Source organism: Schistocerca nitens, chromosome 1 (assembly GCF_023898315.1).
Source record: "Schistocerca nitens isolate TAMUIC-IGC-003100 chromosome 1, iqSchNite1.1, whole genome shotgun sequence".
NCBI classification, from domain to species: Eukaryota; Metazoa; Arthropoda; class Insecta; order Orthoptera; family Acrididae; genus Schistocerca; species Schistocerca nitens.
In genome coordinates, this window is record NC_064614.1 from 453179989 (window position 1) to 453204934 (window position 24946).

The 24946-nt window shown below is 45.4% G+C and overlaps 1 protein-coding gene across 1 annotated transcript; it reads right to left on the reverse strand.

Moving 5' to 3' along the window:
• Nucleotides 1–3759: 3759 nt before the first annotated feature.
• On the reverse strand, nucleotides 3760–24946 carry LOC126251615 (cytochrome P450 18a1). The gene is made up of 7 exons (XM_049952158.1): nucleotides 24580–24946; nucleotides 16633–16754; nucleotides 14348–14783; nucleotides 11831–12095; nucleotides 9074–9249; nucleotides 8794–8951; nucleotides 3760–5282 (listed from the first exon to the last, which is right to left on the reverse strand). Exons 1-7 carry the CDS (start codon nucleotides 24935–24937, stop codon nucleotides 5217–5219), a joined length of 1581 nt encoding a protein of 526 aa, XP_049808115.1. The 5' UTR covers nucleotides 24938–24946; the 3' UTR covers nucleotides 3760–5216.

The following is a 24946-nucleotide window of genomic DNA, read 5'->3' on the forward strand; positions in this document are numbered from 1 at the left end:
GAGAGGTACAAATTGACACACATGCTTGGAATTACATAGGGTTTTATTAGAACCGAAAAAATACGAAAGTTCAAAAAATGTCCGACAGATGGCGCTTCATGTGATCAGAATAGCAATAATTAGCATAACAAAGTAAGACAAAGCAAAGATGATGTTAACAGGAAATGCTCAATATGTCCACCGTCATTCCTAAACAATAGCTGTAGTCGAGGAATAATTTTGTGAACAGCACTGCAAAGCATGTCCGTAGTTATGGTGAGGCATTGGCGTCGGATGATGTCTTTCAGCATCCCTATAGATGTCGGTCGATCACGATACACTTGCGACTTCAGGTAACTCCAAAGCCAATAATCGCACGGACTGAGGTCTGGGGGGACCTGGGAGGCCAAGCACGACGAAAGTGGCGGCTGAGCACACGATCATCACCAAACGACGCGCGCAAGAGATCTTTCACGCGTCTAGCAATATGGGGTGGTTCTAATAAAACCCCATGTCATTCCAAGCATGTGTGTCAATTTTTACCTTTCTATCTACATTATTCCGTGGTTTACTAAATTTTCAAATTTATACTGACTTTTTGATCACCCAGTATACAAAGCGTCGGAAACTGTAAGAGTCTGTGAGGCCAGCTGCATATATTGATGTCGAGATTCCAGGTATGTGCACTCCTGGGTGAAAGGCACAGACACGGAATTGAGTATCGGCCTAGTGGAATGATCGTCCAATAAAACGATATTTGACCTAAGCTGCAGGTTGCCCCCTACTCAAACATCTGTTGGCTGAAAGTTTCGAAGTCACGTGCCGAGCCTGCGCCTGTTCGCATGTGCCTCTGACCAGAGGCGCTGGCCGCTTACCGTGGATGAGTTGGCACTGCCGCCACCGGACCTGTCGTAATCCGCGCGCACGTGTCTGTGCATTCCTAGAAAAAGCAGCGACCTCTCTGCGGCTGCTTACCCCGACCTTGGCTGCAGCAGGGGACTGGCACCGCATCGCCAACAGCCCTGGGTGTCCGCGCATTTGGAAGCAGACCAGAATAAATAAAATCCGCTTGCAGAATAACCTTTCCTCGATCGCACTACGGTGAGTTCTTTTTTTTTTTTTTTCATCCTCGTTTTCTCTCTTTTTTTTCTCCCCCCTCTTCTCCTTTTTTGCTCTCCAGTCAAGTGCTGAACTTCACCTACAAGTTAAATGTTGAAAGGGAAAAAAAAATTGAAATAAAAAGAGAACGCTTGAGGACGCGGAGGAACGCCTATGCTAGCAGCAAACAAACGACGGCTTGACAGTTGTAAATGCGCTGGCGGCCGGCCAGCGGGCGGCGGTTTGCCAAAACCGGCGACGTCGGCCTTCGCGAGACCGCATCGCAACTTTCACTGCGCCGCGCCGCGCCGCGCCGCTCCGCGCCACGCCGCGCGACACGCAGGCGCCGAATTCTGCGAGCCGCCGCCGAAACAAAACACACGTACCCGCACCGCCCATCGCGTACTCCACCGCTGGCCCGTACGCGCTGCACGGTCTCTCATTGGGGTCAAGTGCAGCTCTCGGCCGTACCAGATTCATTGAGGGAGCGAGGTATCCCCTAAATCAGCGGCCGGCCCTTGCACTTGGCAAGTGGGGCACGGCGGGCGCACGGCAGTTGAAGGGGAAGTCGTTGGCACAACACAAGCGGCGCCAGAGTCTGCCCGAAGACATCGACCCCGTTTGTGGCAAAGTAAATAAAACGAGGCTGAATTCCGCTCGCGCATAACTAACTGTGTCAACGGCTTAATGCTTCGCACACTGTTACGTCACACTTTGCCGAGAGCAGTGGCGCCACGTGTGTACTCGTGCGCGAATTTCCATACACGAGTGTATCCCCGTCCTAATTTCGTACTCGCTGTTATACAAGAACTTAAGCACTGTCAGACAGCGGGTGAGGAATACTTTTACAAAAATGCCTTAGTCATTGCTCAAGTGGCAAAGACAGTAATGAACATATTCCTGCCATCCAGCAGTGAAGAAATCTCTATTTGAAATTATTCGTATTAGCTATTAATTCCATGGCCAGAGCCACGATATCCACATCGTATTTACTAAAGGCATGAATCGTTTCTGTTGCCAGTTTTAGTAGTTAGTCCAAGTCTTTGTTATCTCAAAAATGCAGGTTAATCAGCTTCTGCGATCTCGGAGTAAAGACGACATTACGATTACATACACTGCGCCGTAGTGAAATATCATGATGAATGAGGATACTTGGATGTTTCAATTGACTTTCCTTTACTTTTATTTTGCGAGAGGACATGGGTTCCGGATAATGCAAAGGAAGGTCTCCCTGCCGGCCGCGGTGGTCTCGCGGTTCTAGGCGCGCAGTCCGGAACCGTGCGACTGCTACGGTCGCAGGTTCGAATCCTGCCTCGGGCGTCGATGTGTGTGATGTCCTTAGGTTAGTTAGGTTTAAGTAGTTCTAATTTCTAGGGGACTGATAACCACAGCAGTTGAGTCCCATAGTGCTCAGAGCCATTTTTTTGAAGGTCTCCCTCCTTTGACGGAGCGCCACATCTCACGCTACTTAATCTACATTGATTGTAAACACGAGCAGAGGTCTCTAGGCGTGATGTAAGCGCTTCTAAGACTCCGACCCAGGCCGACGTGGCCGAGGCACCGCAGACGTAAACAAATGGAAACTTGCCTGAAAATTGCCGTCAGACAGCTATCAGCTTTGACCGACGACCGTGTAAACAGTGTCGCATGTTCGGTCCTGCTTCAGTGGTTCTGTGGTAAGATAAACTCTAGGGGGAACTTTTTACCAAATTCTTACTTTTCCCGTGAAGTCGACAGAATTTTCTCATTTATTAGTCTACATTAATTTTCCCTTGTTGTAAATAATAAGCACAACATTGTGTAATATTTGAAAATTGCCAAACGTATGTAAATGATGCCATAATGTGCCTCTCAATCAGCTCTTTAACCCAAGTCGGTATCAGTGAAAAGTTTGCGATCTTTATCGGAATGACTCAACTTTTGTTAAAAAAGAAAATTTTATCCGTAAAATTTGCTGATAAAGTACTTTCTGTTAATGAGGAAAATGGAACCTCGTTTAATTCACCGCCATTGTTTGCTATTTAGTTACTGTTTTCTGCACTTACGAAAGAAGACAACTATTGTCAGTACCACATCCAGTCTAATAAGTGATACATGTTTGCTTTATTGGATTGCGATCTTATCGCCAACAATATTCCTACTATGAAGACTTTGCTGTTGCAAGAAATCTTCTTCAAACATTGAAGGCTATCGACATAGTCGGTAAAATACTGCGCGGTACGGTTTCCACAAGTCACACACAAATAAGTACACATATGAGGAAATGGTATTCATGATTTTTGATACACTTATCGTATAAAATGAGAGCAGGCAGCGACTGTTAGTAATGTAAACTGTGTAGCAGCCACAAGCTGCATGTAACGTTTTCTTTATTTTTACGTTTCTCACTTGACCGACACGAACATCTTCAGAATTATGTAACCTACAGCCACACGTTACAAATATCGCACTGTATATAATAAGTATACAGTTGTGGCGGCTCTACAAGTTTAATTTCACTTTTTATATGATTTAGCAACACCCAGCGTTCAGACACATGACGTAACCATTATTAATTCCCTTTTATTCCTTAATTTCTTTCTTTCATTTCACTCAAGATTAACGACCATACTTATACTAATTTAATAATACTGTAGGAGTTGGAATGAATGGGAATACTGGAAATAAGTACAAAGACACGACTAAAGATAAAATGTTGTTTTATTTCTTTATGAAACTATTTTCTGCTTTTCTTTAAAAAAAGAGGAAAATGCTCTCTAAGAGCTACACTTTCACGTACAAAAATATTCTATAGACGTTAACATACGTCTCTTACACTATTTTGTAGTATTATGTACAGCAAACATGTATGTTCTCAATAAACTCTCATAAATACACACATGCACACATTCAAACATTGAAGGCTATCGACATAGTCGGTAAAATACTGCGCGGTACGGTTTCCACAAGTCACACACAAATAAGTACACATATGAGGAAATGGTATTGACTGTAATGAAATAATGTGAAGTGTATGACATAGTGAATGAAACTCCTTGGACAGTTTAATTCCAGCCAGTGATATGGAGCGCAGATATGTCAATAACACGGTTACTGCTTAAGAATTAAAAGCACTTTGTACTTGCGACTTACATCTAGATTCCAGTATCAAAATTAAATATTGAATAATATGACTTGTTCTGTAGTTCTGCCTTAGAATGTCTGGAATTGTTATTTCTGCTCTTCTTGGAAGTCGAAATGGTCATTGTACTGTTACAAGTGTAAGCGAACAGTCAGTGTACTGTTAAAAAAGCATGGAGGCTTCGTTACAATTGTTATGGATCAACATTGGTCTTTGATTTGAGAAAGGTGTAAATTGGTTGTACGTGTCCATTAAACGGAAGATTCATTAAGCAGGGATACCACAGCAGTGCCTGCCGCATATCTTCCAGATGTGAGACACAAATTACAAGTAGAGATCAGAAATAAAACTATAACTTACGAAAGGCAACATTAGACGGAGAATCATTAACACAAAACGGTTGGGGGTTACAATTCGGGCTGGTAACCATCTACAGACGAAATACTGTTAAGGATTTTTAACATCCTCTGAACACTTAAGCTTGTACTAGAATTGACTTAATACAATGACATCCCCTCTACTTGACGAAATTTGTACTTTGAACTGGTATGAAGTCTTTGAGGCCTGGGCGACAAAGAGCAATGATCGCGGGATCACTGACTGCACCCTCGGCTGTCAAACGCTCAGAATTCGGGTAACGTAAGCAGAGGAGAGGTCACTGGGCAAAGAGATCAGTGGCTGTTTCCTTCAGAGCTGTTCGCACAGACAAGTGAGTGGCGAAATGGGTGCACACTGTGGACACGAGTCAGGAGCAGCAGCCGCCGTGGTGCGGCGGCCCGGCAGTGGGTGTCTCGGAGGTGACTAGTTACGAAGACGGCGCAGCAGTCGCGCGTGGAGTCTTGCTGCTCGGTGACACAGAGAACACACACGGGCACAGTTTGACACCAGCACAGCCAGAGCGTCTGCCGCAACGCGAGGACGCTCTCGAAGCAGAGGAGGCTGCGACCAGCAGCCGTGGCACGATCGTGGCAACAGCAACAACAGCAACAGCACCGTGCGCTAGGAACTTGCGGCCGCCTCACGCGCTGTCCTCGGCGGATAGGAAGTCCAGCGCCTCCTCCATGGGCCTCTCCACAAGGCACACCTGTAACACAGCGCACAGGGCCGTTAGTTTAGGCAGGCGATAGGCCAATAAGTCACATTTTGGTTCATTCATTATCAAACGAAAGAGTGAACACAATCCCAAACTTAAATCTAGCATTCTGGGGGTTTTCACTTGATAAGAAATGGCACTGACTGTGTTGTTAAAGAAGTACGACACAATGCATGCATATCCGAAGGAACGTTACATCTCACTTCTTAGTAGCGCAGGCACTTCTATTTCGTATTTATTCTCCAATAGGCCCTTGACTCTCAATCAATACGTCCTTTGGGGACGGGAATATACGAAACGTGCGGGTGCAAGTTGTGACACATGGAAGGTTTGGGTCTAGCCATGATTCGTGCACGGATAGCCGAAGCAATTAAGGCAACAGCTCGCAAAAAGCGGGATATCCGTGTTAATCTTGAGTGAAATGAAAGAATGAAATTAAGGAATAAAAAGGAATTAATAATGGTTATGTCATGTTTATGAACGCTGGGTGTTGCTAAAACATATAAAAAGTGAAATAGACTTGTAGAGTCGCCACAACTGTATACTTATATATACAGTCAGATATTTGTAACGTGTAGCAGTATGTTACATAATTCTGAAGATGTTCGCGTCGGTCGAGTGAGAAATGTAAAAATAGAGAAAAAGTTACATGCAACTTGTGGCTGCTACACAATTTTCATTTCTAACAGTCGCTGCCTCCTCTCATCCCGACCTGGCACAAATTTTCATCGTCGTCATTCCAATACACAGCCAATGGTGGTTCATAAACACAACTGCGAATATATTTCCTGCTGTGATATGAGGTACAAATGGATGGACCAACTTACAGTTGCAGCCGACCTGTGCAATGATACGTACTAGCACGATGTTCAGTGTAATAATGTAATATCGATTGTAGTATTGGTAGATCAAGATAATATACCCATTGGTTCTAACTTGCATATCAGTGAATTCAGCAGTCGTAAATGGACTGTGACAAAGAAAGGAAGGGAGTCGAAGTATTCGAGATATGGTGCTACTGACGTTTCTTCAAATTAGGTAAACTGAGAAGGAGGTTTTCTGCAGAATAGGCGATGAAAGAATCATACAGAAAATACTGACAAAAAGGAGGGGACAGGTATATAAGACACCTGTTAAGACATCAGTGTGTAACTTCCATAGAAGTGGGGAAACTGTTGAGTGTAAAAAGTGTAGAGGAAGATACAGGCTGCCATATATTCAACAAATAATGCAAGACGTTTGGTGCAAGTGCTACTCTGACATGAAGAAATTGGCACAGAAGAGGAGGTCGTGATGGGTCGCAGCAAACAGCAGACTGATGACCGCACAAAAAAAGAAAAAAAAGACTATGAAGGCCTATTCTGTTTTCTCCATCTGATGACTAGAAATACCCTGTAGGTAAGGTGTTAACTTGTTTTAGGTCTATCCTTGTAATCCTCTGCTTGAAACCAATACCATATTGAATACGAAGGAGATAAAAAATGTCTTAGTCATGATGAAGGCCTAAAATGATGTACAGGAAAAATTTAAAATAGGATTTTCGGAAGCGGAATTGAAAATTTCTCACCCCTAAATTCGAATACAGTTTGTTTTAATTGCGTTGCCCGTTTTCTATTAGGTACAAATGCTTGATTGCTATTGAACATTCCGTAATTCTCTCCTGACGAACACTGAATATTGGGAACGCTGAATCTGCAGAGCGTCACTGGACAACCGGCTTGGGTGAGTTAGAGAAACCACGCAAGGACCATGACCCGAATGCGGGTATGACAGCACAGGGCCGGATGGCTGTTCACACTCGAAAACGTATTCCTGCAGATGGCAAACAGGATAGTGTTCACTCTCGTATTACTTTCGAGCTATAAAAATTCGTAGTCTGTAAAATATCGTCATAACATCAAATTATAAATGTCTGTTAAAAGATAAGGATAACTGAAGAACCACTGGAAGCACAAAAACTGGTTTTGGAAGCGAAAGCAGATATTAATTGCCGGGAGAGTGAACTGCTAACCACTCACCTACTGACATCTTTGAAAGACAATGATGCACCGGTGAGCAACATCGCCTAGAAATCTTGGGTCTGATCGCGAAATTACATCAGTATCCAGTTACGAAATCATTAGCGCCATACGCAATTTTTTTTTATCTGCCGAAGCAGTAGAGAATACGTGCAACAGGCAAACACACACAAAAGTTAATTATAGGGAGATCGTGAAATAATTCTCAGTACTTTCAAAGTTACGTAAAACTGAACTGGTCAATACTTGAAATGCTGTGGCTTCTTTTAACGAAGCGAATTCAGCGCATTAATCATGTGGCCAAACATTTCACAAAGTTCGAAATAGTCGAAGCACTTCTATTTTCCTTCATTTTCATAGTAGCTTACTGCCATTTACGTATTTACCCAATCTTACAACTCGACAGTCCTCATCTAAACATACTACTGATGACAATTTCTTGCCGACGCCGAGACCGCCCCCCACCCTCACCACTTTCTTTGCGTAACTATGTAGAAATAACACGTTCTACAATTTACTGTTGGTCCTTGGAGCGAATACTGCGTAGTGTCGCGAGATTATTAGTTGATGTACATATCGGAAAACCAAGAACGAAGTGCTCGGATTACGAAGGGCGTAAGACAGGAACGATGGAAATAAGAGAAAGGTTCAAGAGTAGGATTAAGATTCGGGGTGAAAGGATATCAACAATATTTGTTGATGGCATTGTTATCCTCAGTCACAGCGAAGAAGAACTGCAGAATCCGTTGAGTGGAATGGTCTAACGACTAGAGAGAATAAACCGAAGAAAGACGAAAAAAATGAGGAACAGAAAAAAATGAGAATAGTGAGTAACTTTACATTAAATTGGTGATCACGAAGTGGACGAAGTTAAGGAATTCTGCTACGTTCGAAGTAAAATAACTCGTGACGGTCGAAGCAAGGATGACATAAAAAGCAGACCAGCACAGAAAAAAAGGGCATTCCTGGCCAAAAGAAGTTTCCTAGTATCAATTTGTGAAAGAAATAGTGAGAAAGTGCATATGGATCACGGCGCTGTATAGTAGTGTATAATGAACTCCGAGAAAATTGCAACACAGCAGAATCGGAGTATTTGAAATGTGATGCTACAGAAGAATGCTGGAAATTAGGTGGACTGAAATGTTAATGAATGAAGAGGGTCTCCACAGAATACCGGACATACCCAAATCACTGACGAAAAGATGGGACAGGATGAGAAGACGTGTGAGAATAACTCTCATGGTACCAGAGCGAACTGTAGAGGAAGACAGAGATTGGAATAAATACAATAAACAACTGAGGATGTAGGTTGGAAGTCCTATTCTGCGACGAAGGGGTTGGCTCAGGGTTAGGAACCATTCACCAGAATGAAAAAAAATATATATATTTTTAAACATATCCTCTTCAGAGTTGTTAGCCCAACATTTATGATGAGGAACTATGGCTCGTAACTGGCAAACAAGAGTAGGGGATGAGCTACTGACCTGGTAGGAGTCCGGCGTGACGGTGGCGCCCGTGTTGCCCTTCAGGCTGGGCAGCGGCTGCCCCTCTGGCAAGCGCAGGTCGAAGACGTGCAGCAGCGACGAGAAGAAGAGGAACAGCTCCATGCGCGCCAGCACGTCGCCCAGGCACATGCGCCTCCCTGTGGACACGGCATCAAGCGCGCGCTCTCACAACAGTCTCACCAAACACGGACGCTGGCTACCAGCACCCGGTTCGAAATGGATCGATACACTGCTGGTGCAACGAGGAGTGAGAACTCACCGACTCCGAACGGCAGGAAGAACTCGGGCTTGGTGACTTTGCCCTCGGCATTGAGGAAGCGCGTCGGCTCAAACTTCTCGGGGTCCTCCCAGAGAGTAGGATCCATGTGCACTGCGTGAAGCAGCGGCACCACGTGCGCGTCTTTGGGTATCATGAAGCCATTCAGGTACACGTCTCTGCGAAAGAAGGAGGCGCAGCGTTAAAACCGGGTCAGGCTACTCAGACACAAAACACACAGGGATCGGGGGACTTGAGCTGCAGCAGATTAGCTCAAATGGCTCTAAGCACTATGGGACTTAACATCTGAGGTCATCAGTCTCCTAGACTTAGAACTACTTAAACCTAACTAACCTAAGGACATCACACACATCCATGCCCGAGGCAGGATTCGAACCTGCGACCGTAGCAGCAGTGCGGTTCCGGACTGAAGCGCCTAGAACCGCTCGGCTACAGCAGCAGAGAAATGTGATTTGGCAGTGGATTCATCCTGGCAACATGGCCGTGGATGTAGAGTACTTTTGACCACATAGGACCACTGAACTCCTTTGCTACAAAACTAGACATTACGAATGAAAAAACTGCACTGTTAACGACGCAAAGAAAAGTACGCAAACGATTCGCTGGAGTCAAATTTAGTCATAAAAAGCCGGAATGGTAAGGTATGATAACTTTGTAGAAATTTTTTATGAAGTACGGCAGTTCCATCTTATGGAGACGACAATAGTTTATTTAAAGTCAGTACCACCATTAGACTTCTTTATTTGCTGTATTACATTTACACGATCATGATTTCGGCTTCAAAGTGCCATTATCATTATCATGATCGTGTAAATGTAACACTGCAAATAAAAAACAGTCTAATGGCGGCACTGACTTTAAAGAGACATATGACTGTGGCCCTAAATTAAGAAAAAATTATTAAACGACAATAGTTGCTGTATCTATGTTTTAAAAGACTCGTTTCGGCCGTTTTAAACGGTCATCTTCAGGTCAATGTACTGCACAAGAGTGTTGTCTGAAATTCAAAACCGATTATCTGTAAAATAAATGTGATTATGTATGAAAGTAAAAGCGTTTTCGGTTTTGTAAGACATTAGAAAACATGTGATTACGTAGGCTTTCCCGGCGTAATAAGTCTTGAAAGTCTCCTCGGTCTCAGTTCTCAGCGGGACTCATCAGCAGAAGCAGCATTTTCCTCAAGATGGCGACCAGTCGGATCGCCGAAATATCGAGTCAAGTTGATTTTAGAATCCGGCAGCAAACCCGAAGAGACTTTCAAGACACTAGAAAACAGACGAGCACATTCCATACACTTCGCGTACAAAAAGGTGAAAAAACAGCTGAATCTGTGGGAAAGTGCAAGGTATACTGAAAACCTTTTAACGTTGGTTTCGTGTCTTCAAAAACGTCTTCTTCATAAGGATCAATAATAAACAGTGGTTGCATGACGTTGCGTAAGTACGTTAAATATGTAACTATAAGGCATAAATGAAGATCAAATTCATCTCCATTCACTTTTAAAGACCATCAGCACGATATTTTGCTGTTTTATCATTACGGAGATGAACCTGGCCTTCATTTATGCCTTATGGCTACATATTTAACGTCCCTCCGCAACATCGAGTAACCAGTGCTAATTATTGATCCTTCTGAAGAAGACATTTTTCAAGGCGTCGGAACCTAGGTTAAAGCGTTTTCAGCAAACCTTTCACTATTGAAACGTATATGGCTGTTTTTTTTTTCTCCTTTTCCTACACGAAGAGTACATGATGCCTGCAGCCATGTTCAATATGTTAAACATTCCATTCGTTTCATACAATGAAGGCTTTCACGACCGGATGGTACTGTTGTTGATAATTCTTCCGGGTTATATGGCAATGGTCCATGCAATTCTTCTATTCCTAACGTTTCGTCCAATACTACGTTGGACATCCTCAGAGGTATGGCTGGTCCTGCTGAGTCCTGCCGACTGACGAGTCGGGCGTCGGAGAGCGGCCTAAATTATATAAATCGGCCGTTGCGGAACATGCACTTCAGTCAGGTGACCATGTAGTTAAGTTTTCTGAAACTACAGTTTTAAGTGCTACCACGAACTATTATCCACGACTGTATAGGGAGGATATTGAAATTTATAAACATGAAGATAATTTTAATAGAAAAGAAGAGGCCTTCAAATTAAGCGAGATATGGACAGTGGCGTTACAGAATCGATAAGTTATTTTTATCTATGACGGACTATTATCGATAGTTACATTTTATCTTTGACTAGTTTTCTCTCTGCTACTATGTGCAAGCTAGACCACGCCCACTTTCCTCGGTATTTAGGCCGCTCTCCGACACCCGACTCGTCAGTCGGCAGGACCAGCCATACCTCTGAGGATGTCCAACGTAGCATTGGACGAAACGTTAGGAATAGAAGAATTCGTTTAATTCTGAAGTTTATCTGTAAAAACTGTTCTGGGTTATGGAAATAATTTCTATTGTCAGACACACCAGAGCGGCAAAACGACGCCGAACACCTGCAGTGACTAAACAAATCCGTCACTAAGTTCTCTGCCTTGAGCTTACGTGACTTTGAATTTAAACGACGGAATCTTAAGTAGGCGTGATGGCGCTGGGGATGAGGTTACTTAACTCGACTCGAGGGGAGAGCGTTTCTAATTCGAAGCTGATATCGTAAATCACAGCAAGTGATTCCTCGGATGAGACCAAAGCCGATAGTGCCGAGCTAGGCGTAGAGCGGGCCCTGCGGCTCACCTGGTGGCGGCGTGCGTGGTGCCGAGCGGGACGATGCTGGAGCGGCGCAGCACCTCGAGCAGCGTGGACTCTGTGTAGGGGAGGTAGGGCAGGTCCTCGAGGCGCGGCAGGCGGCGGCGGCCCACCACCTGGTCCAGCTCCTCCTGCACGCCGCGCGCCACCTCGGGCTGGTGCAGCATGAACACCACCGCCCACTGCAGCGTCGTCTTGATCGTCTCCATGCCCGCCGAGAACAGGTCGCCGATTATCTGCTGCATCTGGCGGTCTGCGCACACAAACACGCCGCCTCAGTCACGCCCGCGCACCTCCGAGCTAAGCGTCTGCAAACAGCTACAATTGTTACTATACTACACCGAGCATTGCACTTATTCCCTAGCCTTTGAAGGGATTATATATGCCTAGAAATACGCGTAACGGAACATCGAGATAGTTACTTGCAACACTCATACATAATTTCGCTTTCTGTACGAGGGTAGACACTTAAGCTGTGTAAATAAAATAGGGTCAGTGATACGCCCAATCAATAATAAACGCACTGACATGTCAGACGAAGTCTTTTATCTCCTGCTGCTTTAAAGACGAAACATATGTGTTGGTTACAGGCTATACGAAGCAAATCCATCATCTGCAACAAATTCTAGTACTCTTGAATTAACAAGATGTGACCCATAACGAGACTGGAAACTTTTATTTCACTCTTTATCTGTATTAGTTCCAAATTACAACAACACAGTATGAACAAGCAGGCTCTACTCGACACGTACTTTATTTGAACAGTGCTGATAAGAGATAAATACCATCTTACGACACTGATCACTAAACCTGGCACACAATTCAAGTTGCAGACACTTACAGCACCACTATTTCTAAAACGGTAAAGATTAAGCAGCATTTCTTTTCAGTGTCACATGTTCACTGTAGCAAATTACCGTCTACATTATCATGGCGATTAATTTACAATTAACCATAACGCCGACTAGTAGCCTTGCAGAACATTACCAAGCAGCTACAGCCATACGTAAACAAGACTTGAATTTGGAAGGCACAACCTTCCTTTCACCAATTATACAGGGTGATGCCGTTATTATCTTACAAAATTCCAGGGTTGTTGAAGAAGCGGCTGCGTATCACTTTGAGGTTTCGGACCCTGGGTCCGGAAACGACCGAGTCGACAATTATAAGCGAAAATCGTTCCGATACCTCTTGATAGTGGAATACATGTACTGGTACTGTTGTTAAGATCATCAAAGTAGTAGCCTATATCAAAACAAGCAAAAAAAGTCTACTACGTATGGGCTTTAAAATGCACACGTTTATAGCTATGAGCACCGTTTCAGTAGAGGAGATGAGTTTCACAATATCGAAGGTGAACAAGTCATCATAGCTCTTAAGTTCTGCATTTTAAAGCCCATACTTACTAGACATTTTTGTCTTGTTTCGGTCCAGACAACCACCTCAGAAAGTTTCCTAGTCTACAATCTCAGCCGCAACAGCACCGTACATGTATTCCTAATATCAGAACGATTTCCCCTTACAAATTTCGACCCCGTCGTTTCCGGACCAGGGACCTCACATCTACATTTACCCTTCTCCGTCATCCCCGAAAGTTTGTAACATCACCACGGAATCATCTGTTGTGCGTTTAGTTAGGTGAAAATAGCTATAGCCAATGTATTCGTTGCGAGGGAGCTCAGTAACTATACTGGGTATTTATATATCGTCTATTTTTCAGTCTGCCCGCATCTCGTGGTCGTGCGGTAGCGTTCTCACTTCCCACGCCCGGGTTCCCGGGTTCGATTCCCGGCGGGGTCAGGGATTTTCTCTGCCTCGTGATGGCTGGGTGTTGTGTGATGTCCTTAGGTTAGTTAGGTTTCAGTAGTTCTAAGTTCTAGGGGACTGATGACCATAGCTGTTAAGTCCCATAGTGCTCAGAGCCATTTGAACCATTTTTTCAGTCCCAGTTGCACATTTTTTATACAGTATGTATAGTTTTAGTAGCCCTGGATCGTTTCCGGATCTGCGTAGTTGCGTCACCAACTCGTCGGTCTGCGCCGGAACTACACATCATGATCAACATTCTGGCGTGTAGTTCCGATACAGACATGGGAGATTGCTGACCAATTACACAGATCTAAGATGATGAAGGAAGACCAAACTAATCATATTCTGTCGAAAGTGTCCAACTGAGACATCTGTCTATTAAAGCTGTTCTGTGAAAGTCGTTCATAAGTGTTGTTGCTTCTCTAAACGATATATGGGAATACTATATCTTCTTACAACAGCGCACAGACGCAGGGGCAGTCGAAATGGCTCTCCGGTAAACGAGTTACATGAACTACTGTGCGAAGCGATCTTTTCGTTTTCTAAATCTATTGCCCTGTTCCTAATCAAATCTCGATCGTTTGTGCCTGTTGCAGCATTACGCGCTATTACATAAGAGTAGCCTCTCTAGTTCCGGAATCTGATCTAATGGCATTGCGCGAAGCGAGGAGGCAGAAAAGCCGTCCGTGAACTCACCGTGATCCTTGCCTTCGAAGAGCAACTTGTCGCGCTCCTCCTCCTTGGCGTGCTCGATCTCGAGCAGGTAGGTGTCGACCAGGTCCCTGATGTTTGACCGGTCGAACGTCTCGCGGTGGCTGTCGACCGTCTGCTGGAAGAAGTTGGCCATCTCGCGCCGGTTGAGGTCCAGCTTGCGCTTGGCCGCCCACAGGCCGGGCATCGGCAGCCACTTGAGCGCCGGCACGAAGTTGATCCACGCCATCTCGCCGAACAGCCGGAAGCCCTCCTCGACCAGGTCCATGAAGCGCTGGAAGCGCGAGTCGCCGTGCTGGAAGCGCACGCTCATGATGAGCTCGCAGATCACGTTCGACACCGACGTGGCCAGCACCGGGTTGAGGTCGGTGGGCGCGCCCTTCAGGTCGGACAGTGTCCGGAGCACCGACTCCACCTCTTTCTGCGAAACGACAACACGCGCGGAATGAGGCTTCTGCCCAAGTGCTGCTTCAGCGCACAGTAAATGACCAAATGTGAATAGGTAAAGCTTTGAAAAGATCTTTATAACTGTCGCCCTATGTACATGACAATCTGCTGTTCCTCGACACAGTGTGATTGGAGGCAAGCGAACTACAATGTTACAAGTTACTGGATTCTTATTAATAACATTTTATTAGTCAAGAACACAAAAGTTATTTATAATCACTGGTAACTAGTTTCAGCTAAAACGGCTAACCATCTTCAGATCAAATAAGACAAACATTGCAGTGTCTAATCACCAGGCCTGTAGGAGACACAGTGTCATCAATGAAATACAAGCTTATGTGTTACAGCGTGCACAAGCATTCGTTGATGACAATGTGTCTGCTACGGGCCACGAGGTTAGAAACGGCAATATTTGCGTGCTTCCAGCATTCTGGATGTTATCGGACAGTAACTCTTATTGAATTGTGACACAAAAATACAGCCAGAGCTGCAAGTAACGTAGGTGTTTATTCAGTAAGTGATCGGTTTCGGGTTGGTTGGTTCAAAAATGGGTGTTGACGCGAAACCAGTTACCTACCGAACAGACACCTATTTTATTCGCAGCTCTGACAGTCTTTATGTACCCTACAGCAATGTTTATCTTATTTGATCTCGAGATGGCTAGCTGTTTAGCGGAGACGTATCCACGATTAGAAATAATTTTTGCGATCTTGACTATTAAAGGATTATTTACAAGAATAAAATGAAATTATATGGTTCCAGAGTCCTCTTCACATGTCAAACATCCATGAATTATATGACTGAAGCGACGAACGGAAATTGATACCAAGGCCGGGATTAGAACCCGGATCTCCTAATGCATCACCCTGCCTGCGGCTATGCACAGCTGCACCTGCTACCCTCCCACGCCTCCCTCCTCAATTCAAATCCCCATTCACGCTTCAGCCCACTTGGGATTTCCCCTGATGGGAATTTCGACTAAGGACAGAGGTGTACGGGGGTAGTCCATGCTATCGCGCAAAGCCACTGTACCAGGGTGGCGTAGTGGTCAGAGCATCTGCCTAGTGAGCAAGATACCGAGGTTCGAATCTCGGCCTTGCAAAAAATTTTCATTCCTCGCTTCAGTCTGCCATACATACATTATTTATAAGACTCCAATAACTCCTTACATGATAATCATTTGAGATGACACGAGTTACACTACGTAAGTAAAAGTGTATTTTCTTCCTAGCTGCTACAAGAAGTACTTTCTTTGTTGAATGGTCTTTACATGTCGTATTTATACAAGAGAGAGGAAAAAATATCAGGACTATGGTTTCTTCGGACTTACCGGAAACTTCCACAAGACTGGTACAAATGATAACCTCCCCATCATTATTCAAGAACCTCCTAATATAACTTGTCACAACTAAATGGAAGCCGGTATACCTTTCCAAGACAGGTAGGACAAAATATTTTTAAAAAGTAATCCCACTAACGCCCTTAGATAGAAACATTGTGACACTGCGTACTATTTTCCTCATCGGTGCAGATATTAAAAAGCATCACGCAAATGACGACACTTCAGACCTAAGAAGTTCGCCTGTTAAGCGTAGCTCCCCGCCCGAGATATGTCACAAAACAACAGACCGCGTGAGCTACGAGTTACGGCAGAGCTGAAACAGACGTCATGCGAGATAAGTTATCGCACGAGACGGTGCGGGGCGAGCATTCTGTAACACGTGACTGGTGGAGGCGTGTCCGGCGGCTAAATATGTCCCCGAAAAAGGACTCTCGGTCAGTAGCGATAGCGGGGAGTGTAGCAATGCGCAGCGCCGCCTTACCATGATGCGGCTCTCCATGTGCTCCTTGCCGGCTCCGATGTACTTCATGCCGAACTGGCGCAGCCGCTCGTGCAGGAAGCGCCGCTGGTCCTTCCACAGTTTGCCGTCCGTGTTGATGATACCTGCAAGGTGGAAACGCACTTCTCAGAATCGGCTGGCTTCCTAAGTGGCAATACGAGCGCACAGTGATTCGAAACTGATGTTACAAATATGTAAGGCTCGTACTGGATACTGAGTAGTTACTGTTGCTTTTGCTGGAATGAGAGCTCTTTCCGTCAGAACAAACTTCAGAACGCCTGACGGTACCGACCGCCCGCCGTGTCATCCTCAGACGATAGGCGTCACTGCATGTGGATGTGGAGGGGGTCATACGGTCAGCACACCCCAGTCCCAACCTTAGTCATTTTTCGTGACCTGAACCGGTACTTCTTAGTCAAGTAGCTCCTCAATTGGCCTTACAAGAGCTGAGAGCACCCCGTTTACCTGCAGCTCTCGGCACACGCTGTCGGTCACCTAACCAAGTGCTAGCCAAGTCCGACAGCGCTTAACTTCGGTGATGTGACGGGAACCGGTGTTACCACTGCGGCAGTGCTATTGGCGCCATCAGATTCAATAATAGTAATGATAAGAATAATAACGATATTGCACAAAAGGACACCACCACACGCGGTATGTGCTGTCTGTCTGTCTCTACCAGACATTTTGAGGAAGAACGATAGGCTAAACTGGAATTCTATAGTACAGGATGTGACATTGCGCTGTCGATCAACAACAGTATCCAGTTAAGAATGAACTCGCATATTGCGACTGTGGTTCCGTATCAGCTGAAGAATATTTCCGAGCAAATGAAAATGTGTGCCGGACCGTGATTCGAACACCGATTACGCGCTCGCGAGAAGCTGGAAGTCCGAGTTCGAGTCTAGGTCCACCACAAATTTTCATTTCATCTGAAATTTATTCAGCTGGTGCAGAACCATAATCACAATATGCCAGATAATTCTTAAACTGTAATTATTTAACTTTTCTTTTGCAGTATTAACTCCCCTTGACTTTTCTCCCCTCTAAGATCTGAATCAGTAGAGGTACCTCTACTCGTTCGAATTCAGTTGTATGCTAACTTCTCTGAAATCAGATATTTTACCTACAAGCAATTACTTATTCTAACAGATGTTTCTGATCGTCTTGTAGATAAAGCTGTGCTACAACAAAGTCTTGAACGCATCGTATTCTCAGAAATTACAAGTATTTATTGAGTGATACAACAGCGCATCTTACGCTATTGAAACAGCAAAGATACGGAAGAAGGGAGGGACGGGGAACAGGGAGGGAGAGAGAAGGGGAGTGACGTGGATCAGAGACTGCCGCTTCGTCGACAACGAACCGTTTACTATCGAGCACCAGATCCGACTGGCCAATAATGAAGTAATCAGTCGTGGTTTCGGTGAAGGAACAATCCCGGCCTTCATCTTAAATGATTAACGACACCCACCTAATTCTAAAACAGAATGGTTGGACGCAGACCCACTTTCCAGGGACACGTCACCTCGCTCGGTTGATGCTTCCGAAATTCAAATGTACCGTTTCTCAGTGAGAAGGAACCGATACTTCCAGAAATGCACCGCTGCGAAGGATACGCTGCAAACCGGTATGTGCAATAGTCTGTACGATTTTTCAGAATCTTTCATTCCTTCCCCTTAAGTTAATGCAGCAACCAGGGATGTCAAATAAAAGAGACATAGGCTGTTCGAGTGCTTCTTGAACGCAATATTCAGCTGTCAGGTCAAGTACTTTTAAAATCTAAAAAATGGCTCTGAGCACTATGGGACTTAACTTCTGAGGTCATCACTACCCTAGAACTTAGAACTACTTACACCTAACCTAAGGACATCACACACATCCATGCCCGAGGCAGGATTCGAACCTGCGACCGTAGCGGTAGCGCGGTTCCAGACTGTAGCGCCTAGAACCGCTCGGCCTCTCCGGCCGGCTTTGAAAGTCTGTTGGAACACTATTTATGTAGGCAGAAAGGGGTAGGGGTCGTTTATTTCGGGGGTATGGTTGGGGATAGCTCTGGTATTTACGTTAGAGGTAGTTGAAATGTCTGAGGCGCATCCGTATGGTGCAATTCTTCTCTACCCTTCCCTTTCCACCTTTTATGTAAGAGTTCCATGTTACGTAGGCTTCTCAGGTGATGAAAACTGCCCCAGTTTCCGGCTGCTCGAATAAATACACGTTTCTCCTACATTTATGCAGCCGCCTTCGGTGCATTGAGATACACGTTGCGCTGGGCGGAATATTTTTTGTTGCGAGTCTCGCTTAGCGTACAACCGGTGATTAAGTTTCTGCAGAGAAACCGAGGCGGGGCGAGAGCGGCATTGCGACCGAGTTACGGTTCTCAGAAAAGGGTGCGCGCCCGGCGGCGGAGCGCCGGCAGCAGCACGTAGGCGCTGCACACGTGTGCGCCGGCAACGGGGGGTTTCTGAAGTAAGTCAGCGCTAGGCTTCTTGAAGAGCCCACATAGCCTCAAACTGCAAACCAGCTCGACCTATGCAAATGGAAGGTAAGAGTTTTAGTCTCGCCGACGCCGAGGTCACAGGAGACCAAGAGCGACCTCGCTCTGGACGTGAGCAACGAAGAAAGTCGTAGCATTCTGCTGTACTGATACAATGAGGCCACGGAAAACTTAAGTGACGACGGTGCTGAGAGGATATGAACCTCGCTCCCCTCGACTCCGGGTCCACCACCTATGCGACTGCACCGTGTCCAGACGTTGCTTTCAGACCCGTGGAAAATTACTCAAGTGCCGCAACAGACACTGCCGTAATGCCGCCTTTCGTTTCTGACGCAAGAAAGTAAATTACAGGCCACAAGGCGCGGGCCGAACTGAGGATGGCGCCGATAGCGCAGAAAAAATAATCGCAATATCGGCAGCTATAAATCTTGGAAGTGTATGACTTACGAAGGAATAAATTGTGACAAAGCACGAAGTAAAAAATTCAGGGACGCATGCTCGTCCACCACATGGCTGTGAAAGTGCAAATAACAAAGATAAATTTAATTTCGCTAATGAGGTCAGACTCGGCATAGATAACAGAGGCTCAGCATTGGCTGCGGAGTAGTTTCGCTGCTCTCCTCCTGACTCCTTAAATCGTGGACCGTTTCCATCGTTACTTCTTTGTTTCTGTATCGATCTTCGTAACACTGTGCAACGCTAGAATCTCGGAGCATGCAAAAGAGAAAAAGAGAGAGAACAAAGCCCCGCTTTCCGCGTAGTGGATGGCCGAATAAATCACCGGTAAACAGAGCGTGCGTGAACCCGCGAATTCCTGCAGGAGCTATTTTTAAGCCGTCCTTGGAAATGTAAACGTGTTTTGTGTTTGGAGGCGGTGGGCCGGCGTTCGCCAAGGCCTCGTGCCTCCAGCTCCGCGACTGCAGCTGGCCGGACACAGAGCGAGCTGCCACCCCGCGGACGAACTGATTTTGACCAGAAACGTCAACAAAAGAGGTGACAGCGCGTGGAAACGTCTTTACTTAGAAAATGTTTGCGTTGGTCTGCAGCGTAGACCTTCCTCCAGAACGAGTCAGCACGGCTAGGAAATACACAAATGATATCCATTTGCCTACACGTTCTTGTGTTTCGGCAAATAAAACCCAACGCCTGAACAGAAACGAACCAATCAATGTAAACGCAACTGATCTAAAGCCACATTACTTTTTAACTGTGAAAGACACCATGTAACCAATGAAAGGAAATGAATGGAAAGATCGGATGGTGCTGATGACCAATAGTGTCGCACGCCTTCCCCCCCCCCCCCCCTCCCCGAACCCCCAACCCCGGGGAAGTTCAGCTACGAAGTTGCAAGGCCTTTCAGCGGACACCGTATTGGGCAACCTACGTGTCGATAATGAGAACACAACACTCAGTCACTGAGCGGAGAAAGTCTCCGACCCGCCTGGCAATCGAACCTAGGACCGCTGGACGGCAGTCAGATACGCTGATCTCTCAGCTAAGGAGGCCGCCCCCTGGCCACTCTTAGGACATCAAATTCAGTTTGGTTATCTTTTCTCAAAATGGGATAGTCGTTCTAACAAAAGCAATCAGCCGTTGTTTTTCCGCTGGAAGTCTTTATTTGTTCATACGCATTTTCAGGTTCTCTCCACGCGGTATTTCTCCACGCTATACAGGGTGTCCCGGGAGAAAAGGTCAGTACCGAGAGACATGACAGGAACTATAATCCGAACCAAAAAAATTCTCAGCAAAGATAAAAAGTCAGTTGTCAGCAGCACACGGAAACCTTTATTTGATTCACCTTACCGGTTTCGACATTTTAAATTGTCATCTTCAGAATGGAAATTGGCTCAAATCATTGGTAAGCCAGCGGCAAAATAGGAATCGGACGGTAGTGTCCTTTGCTACAGAACCGATAAAACAGAGTGTCATCGCTAAAAATAGATGATATGTGCGATGAGCAGTAAGCAGGTAACTGTGGAATCTCAAATCGTACATAGTATGTGCGACGACAGACAACCAATGTACTCTGAAAGTACTTGTTGGACACAGTTTGACTTTCTGTACAGAAGCCATTCGTGCCTTTTGGCATCATATTATACGAATGCAGTTAATAATAAGGGTTGTGGTATGCGAATGAGGGTGATAACCCGAAACCGGTAACCACTTTGAGAAAAATTGTATACGCAAGGAATTGAGACGGGCAAAATAAAAAAAAAATGTATCAAATATTCATTGAATATTCTCAGTTCTGGATATCTCGGTAGGCAACTGAAAGTAATGTTATTAGTTATCAGCTGCGGTATTATTATAACAATGACCTGCGCGTTAATTACGATTCAATCATATGCTAATCACACTATCTCACTGCACATATAAAGAGGATTGAAATCTACCTTACGGAGAAATATATTCTTCCAGATTGTCAGCCAAAACTGACTGTTGGTTTTCTATAGTTAGTTTTCTATTTACACCACAACTGCAACATTCTGTAACTTTTAGAAGTGTTTTCTAGTCATCACGTGGATCACTTATTACGAATACCAGTTGATTACTTAGAAGAATATATAAATCGGTTTAAAATGTTACGACTGCGTTTCAGATATACTACACTCCAGTAGATCTGGAAACATTTATAGTATCGTAGATTATGGCATTCGACATATGAAAATACGCGAGTCGTGTAATACTGGGAAGTATTTCAGTCACCCTACGATAGGTAATCAGCTTATATCATCCCCCCAGGGTAGGGTTGTCTAGCATAAGGTGCATAAAGTATTTGGCGAGCCTCTTTTGCTTTGGTCACGATGCATCTACAATAGAGAAATCTGTCAAGTTATATTTCTGATGGTGTCGACAGAAATCACTAGCATGTACGAAGACCAGGAATTCACTTGGCGGGCCAAACAAGTAGCAGTGGGGCCAGTGGCCGAGTGCGGACGGAAGAGGCGCACCGCCCCGTCTCCGCAAAGTTTCACAAGCGCCAGCAGGGCCGTGGCAGCGGTCCAGCGCTGCGCTGCGCTGCGCCGCGCCTCACCTCACCTCGCGGGGCGGGCAGCGCGCGGGCTGTTTGCGGCGCCTCGCTTGCATCAGGGCTGTCTGCGCGTGTGAACGACGAAGGTCGCCACCGCCGCCGGCAGACAGAGCTGCTCACACGACACGCTTACCGACTGCCTGATCTAGCCGCGCACGTACGTTACCCCCTTTACACCCGAAAGTATCGGCCTATTATCCACAGCAAAAGGATTCTATTCCAGCAGTAACGTGCGTAAAGTCCATTTAACCAGTAACATACGTAAAGTCCCGTACGTAAAAAAACATGGCAGCTGAATGAGAAGTAAGGATACAACAGGCTATAAATCGTGGCAATAAGATGGTAACAATCACAGAGGTAATGTTTCCACTACATATTTGACAAGGAACAAACCAACACACAGTGTACAAAAACACGAAACGATACATAAATATAAAATTATTAAAAGGAAAAGAATTGAATGAAGACTTCTATCACTGCCTGTCAGTACAACCAAGACGAACCTTAAGGTAAGAAGCAAATGAAGAAACGGCACTGTTGTTTACGGTACCCAGCAGCTGGTATTAGCCGACATTGGTCTGTACAACTTACTCGCCGAGCGAGTGAAACACAGGCAGTTAATGCTGGCGGCACGTGGGCATCGGAGCGGGCGATGCACCCGTGATCTTGACCGACAATCCGGTCTAAATTTAATCGCCAAGTGATTCACGGCGGGAAGGTGAACAGGCGGGGAGAGGGCGACACACATTCGGGATCTGCGTGCCTGCCTGCCTGCCACCTCTGCTGGTGAGCACTCTTCTGTCGTCACGCGCTCTCCTCCCGATTGCGGGCGCCACGATTTTGCGTGACAAAATGAAATCAAAACACCAACAGCAGTGTCGCGAGATAGTGGCTATTTCTTAGTGTGGGGGTGCAGGACAGTTCCATTTTTTAATGGATCGCGGCCGAACACTAGGACACTTTGAATCAATTCCTTTTGTTATTTAAAGTAATAGAGATACTAGAGAAGGGTTATTTTATTCTTAATACTGACTATTGAAAATCAGAAAATCTTGCACATCAGCTGTCACACAATAAATAAAATTTAGTGTACCATACCGCCATAAGAGTCTATCATTATACAAGGTACTAAACGCAAGAAATTGGCGCATGCTACGAAGGTATTTAGTAACGAAAATCTCAGTGTGGAGTAAATCCTACTGACCACTCGTCTTAAAATGCACTTCGTATCATTTCTTCTTTGAAATTAGTCTTTAGCCACTCGACCATAGGGCTATAAAATCACTCCTCGTTCGTCACACCTTGAGGTACACGCTCATCGTGCACTGTCTTTACCCGACTTCCTTAAATTTCACGTACATTTCATATGAAGTTCTGAGCCTAAGTACATCAGCTTCTAACGCACACACGGGACGCACACGTTGACGGTACATTTAAAATTGACAGCCATGTCCGACGTGGGACTCGAAGTCAACACCTCAATTAAGGTATGACGTAAATAATGCGAGAGCAGTCCTTGTGCATTTCACACTACGTTGCTATCCAACTGCGTACGAAAACGTTAACTTTTTACTCGAAAAAATTCTACAGACTGGCACAAGAGGCAAAGGCGCCGCTAGTATAGTAACCAGTTGAACTACAGAAATATTAAAGGCGCACTTTTTGTAAAGGGGCTCAAGAGCACAAATTGCAACGTTGGGAAATACAGAAGCTCATATGGCAGCAAATAAAACATCGCGCTATGCGCTTTTGGCCACTTAAAGTTAGGAAACAACTTCACAAACGAGGTTAGAGGAGATGTAGAGAACGTAATATTGCTACTTTGTTTCGAATCGTACAGGCTATTAGCAAACTAATTTTCTGCTGCGTTGTGTTTTTTTTTTTTTTTTCATTCGATTTCGAAATCTTATGACGTTGCATGTTTTCAGGAGGTGGTGCCCCACAACTCTTCTATATTTGAAAAATGACACATTATCGCCTTCAACAGCTGGCAAATGTGAAATACGTCGTCAGTCTTTAAAAACTGTGCCATGGATTGTGCACATTCATCTTGAAACTGAATTTTGCGTTAACACTTTGAACACATTCATATCGCATACTTTTCTGAACTTGATGATGGTCAGATGACAAACTCGTGGTATAAATAATTTTCCCAGCAGCTCATGGCGGTAATATGACACTTTTCAATTACGGCTTCTTGTTACATTATTTCGGTAACTACGCTGAAGTTTCTGAATAAGCCATAAAACGCCACGAAATCGATTGAAATAAACAAATAAACAAATACGGATGAGGGAAAATTTAGTAAGAAAATATCCTGCGTGCTTAGAAACAAATTAATTCACAAGCGAAGTGTCGCGTAAGTAACGAGATGATTCTGTGAGGGCCTGAGGCCACAGCTTACCATATCCGCCGAGGATGTTGCTGAACTCGTTGTGCGGCCTGGCGGTGAACTCCTCGCGGCGGAAGGCCTCGCGGATGATGCGGTGGTCGGAGAGGACGACGAGCAGCTGGTTGCCGCAGCGCGTGCTGAACATGGGGCCGTAGCGGCGCGCCAGCTTGCCGAAGTGGAGGTGCGCGTCGGGCTGGAGGAAGGGCAGGTAGCCGACGAGCGGCAGCCCCCAGGGCCCGGGCGGCAGGCGCCGCATCAGCGACAGGCGCCGCAGCAGGGCCGCGGCCAGCAGGGCCACGCACATGAACACCAGCGGCGCGCCGTCGAGCGCCTTGAGCGAGCGCAGCGCCCACGACTGCAGCAGCAGCATGTCTAGACG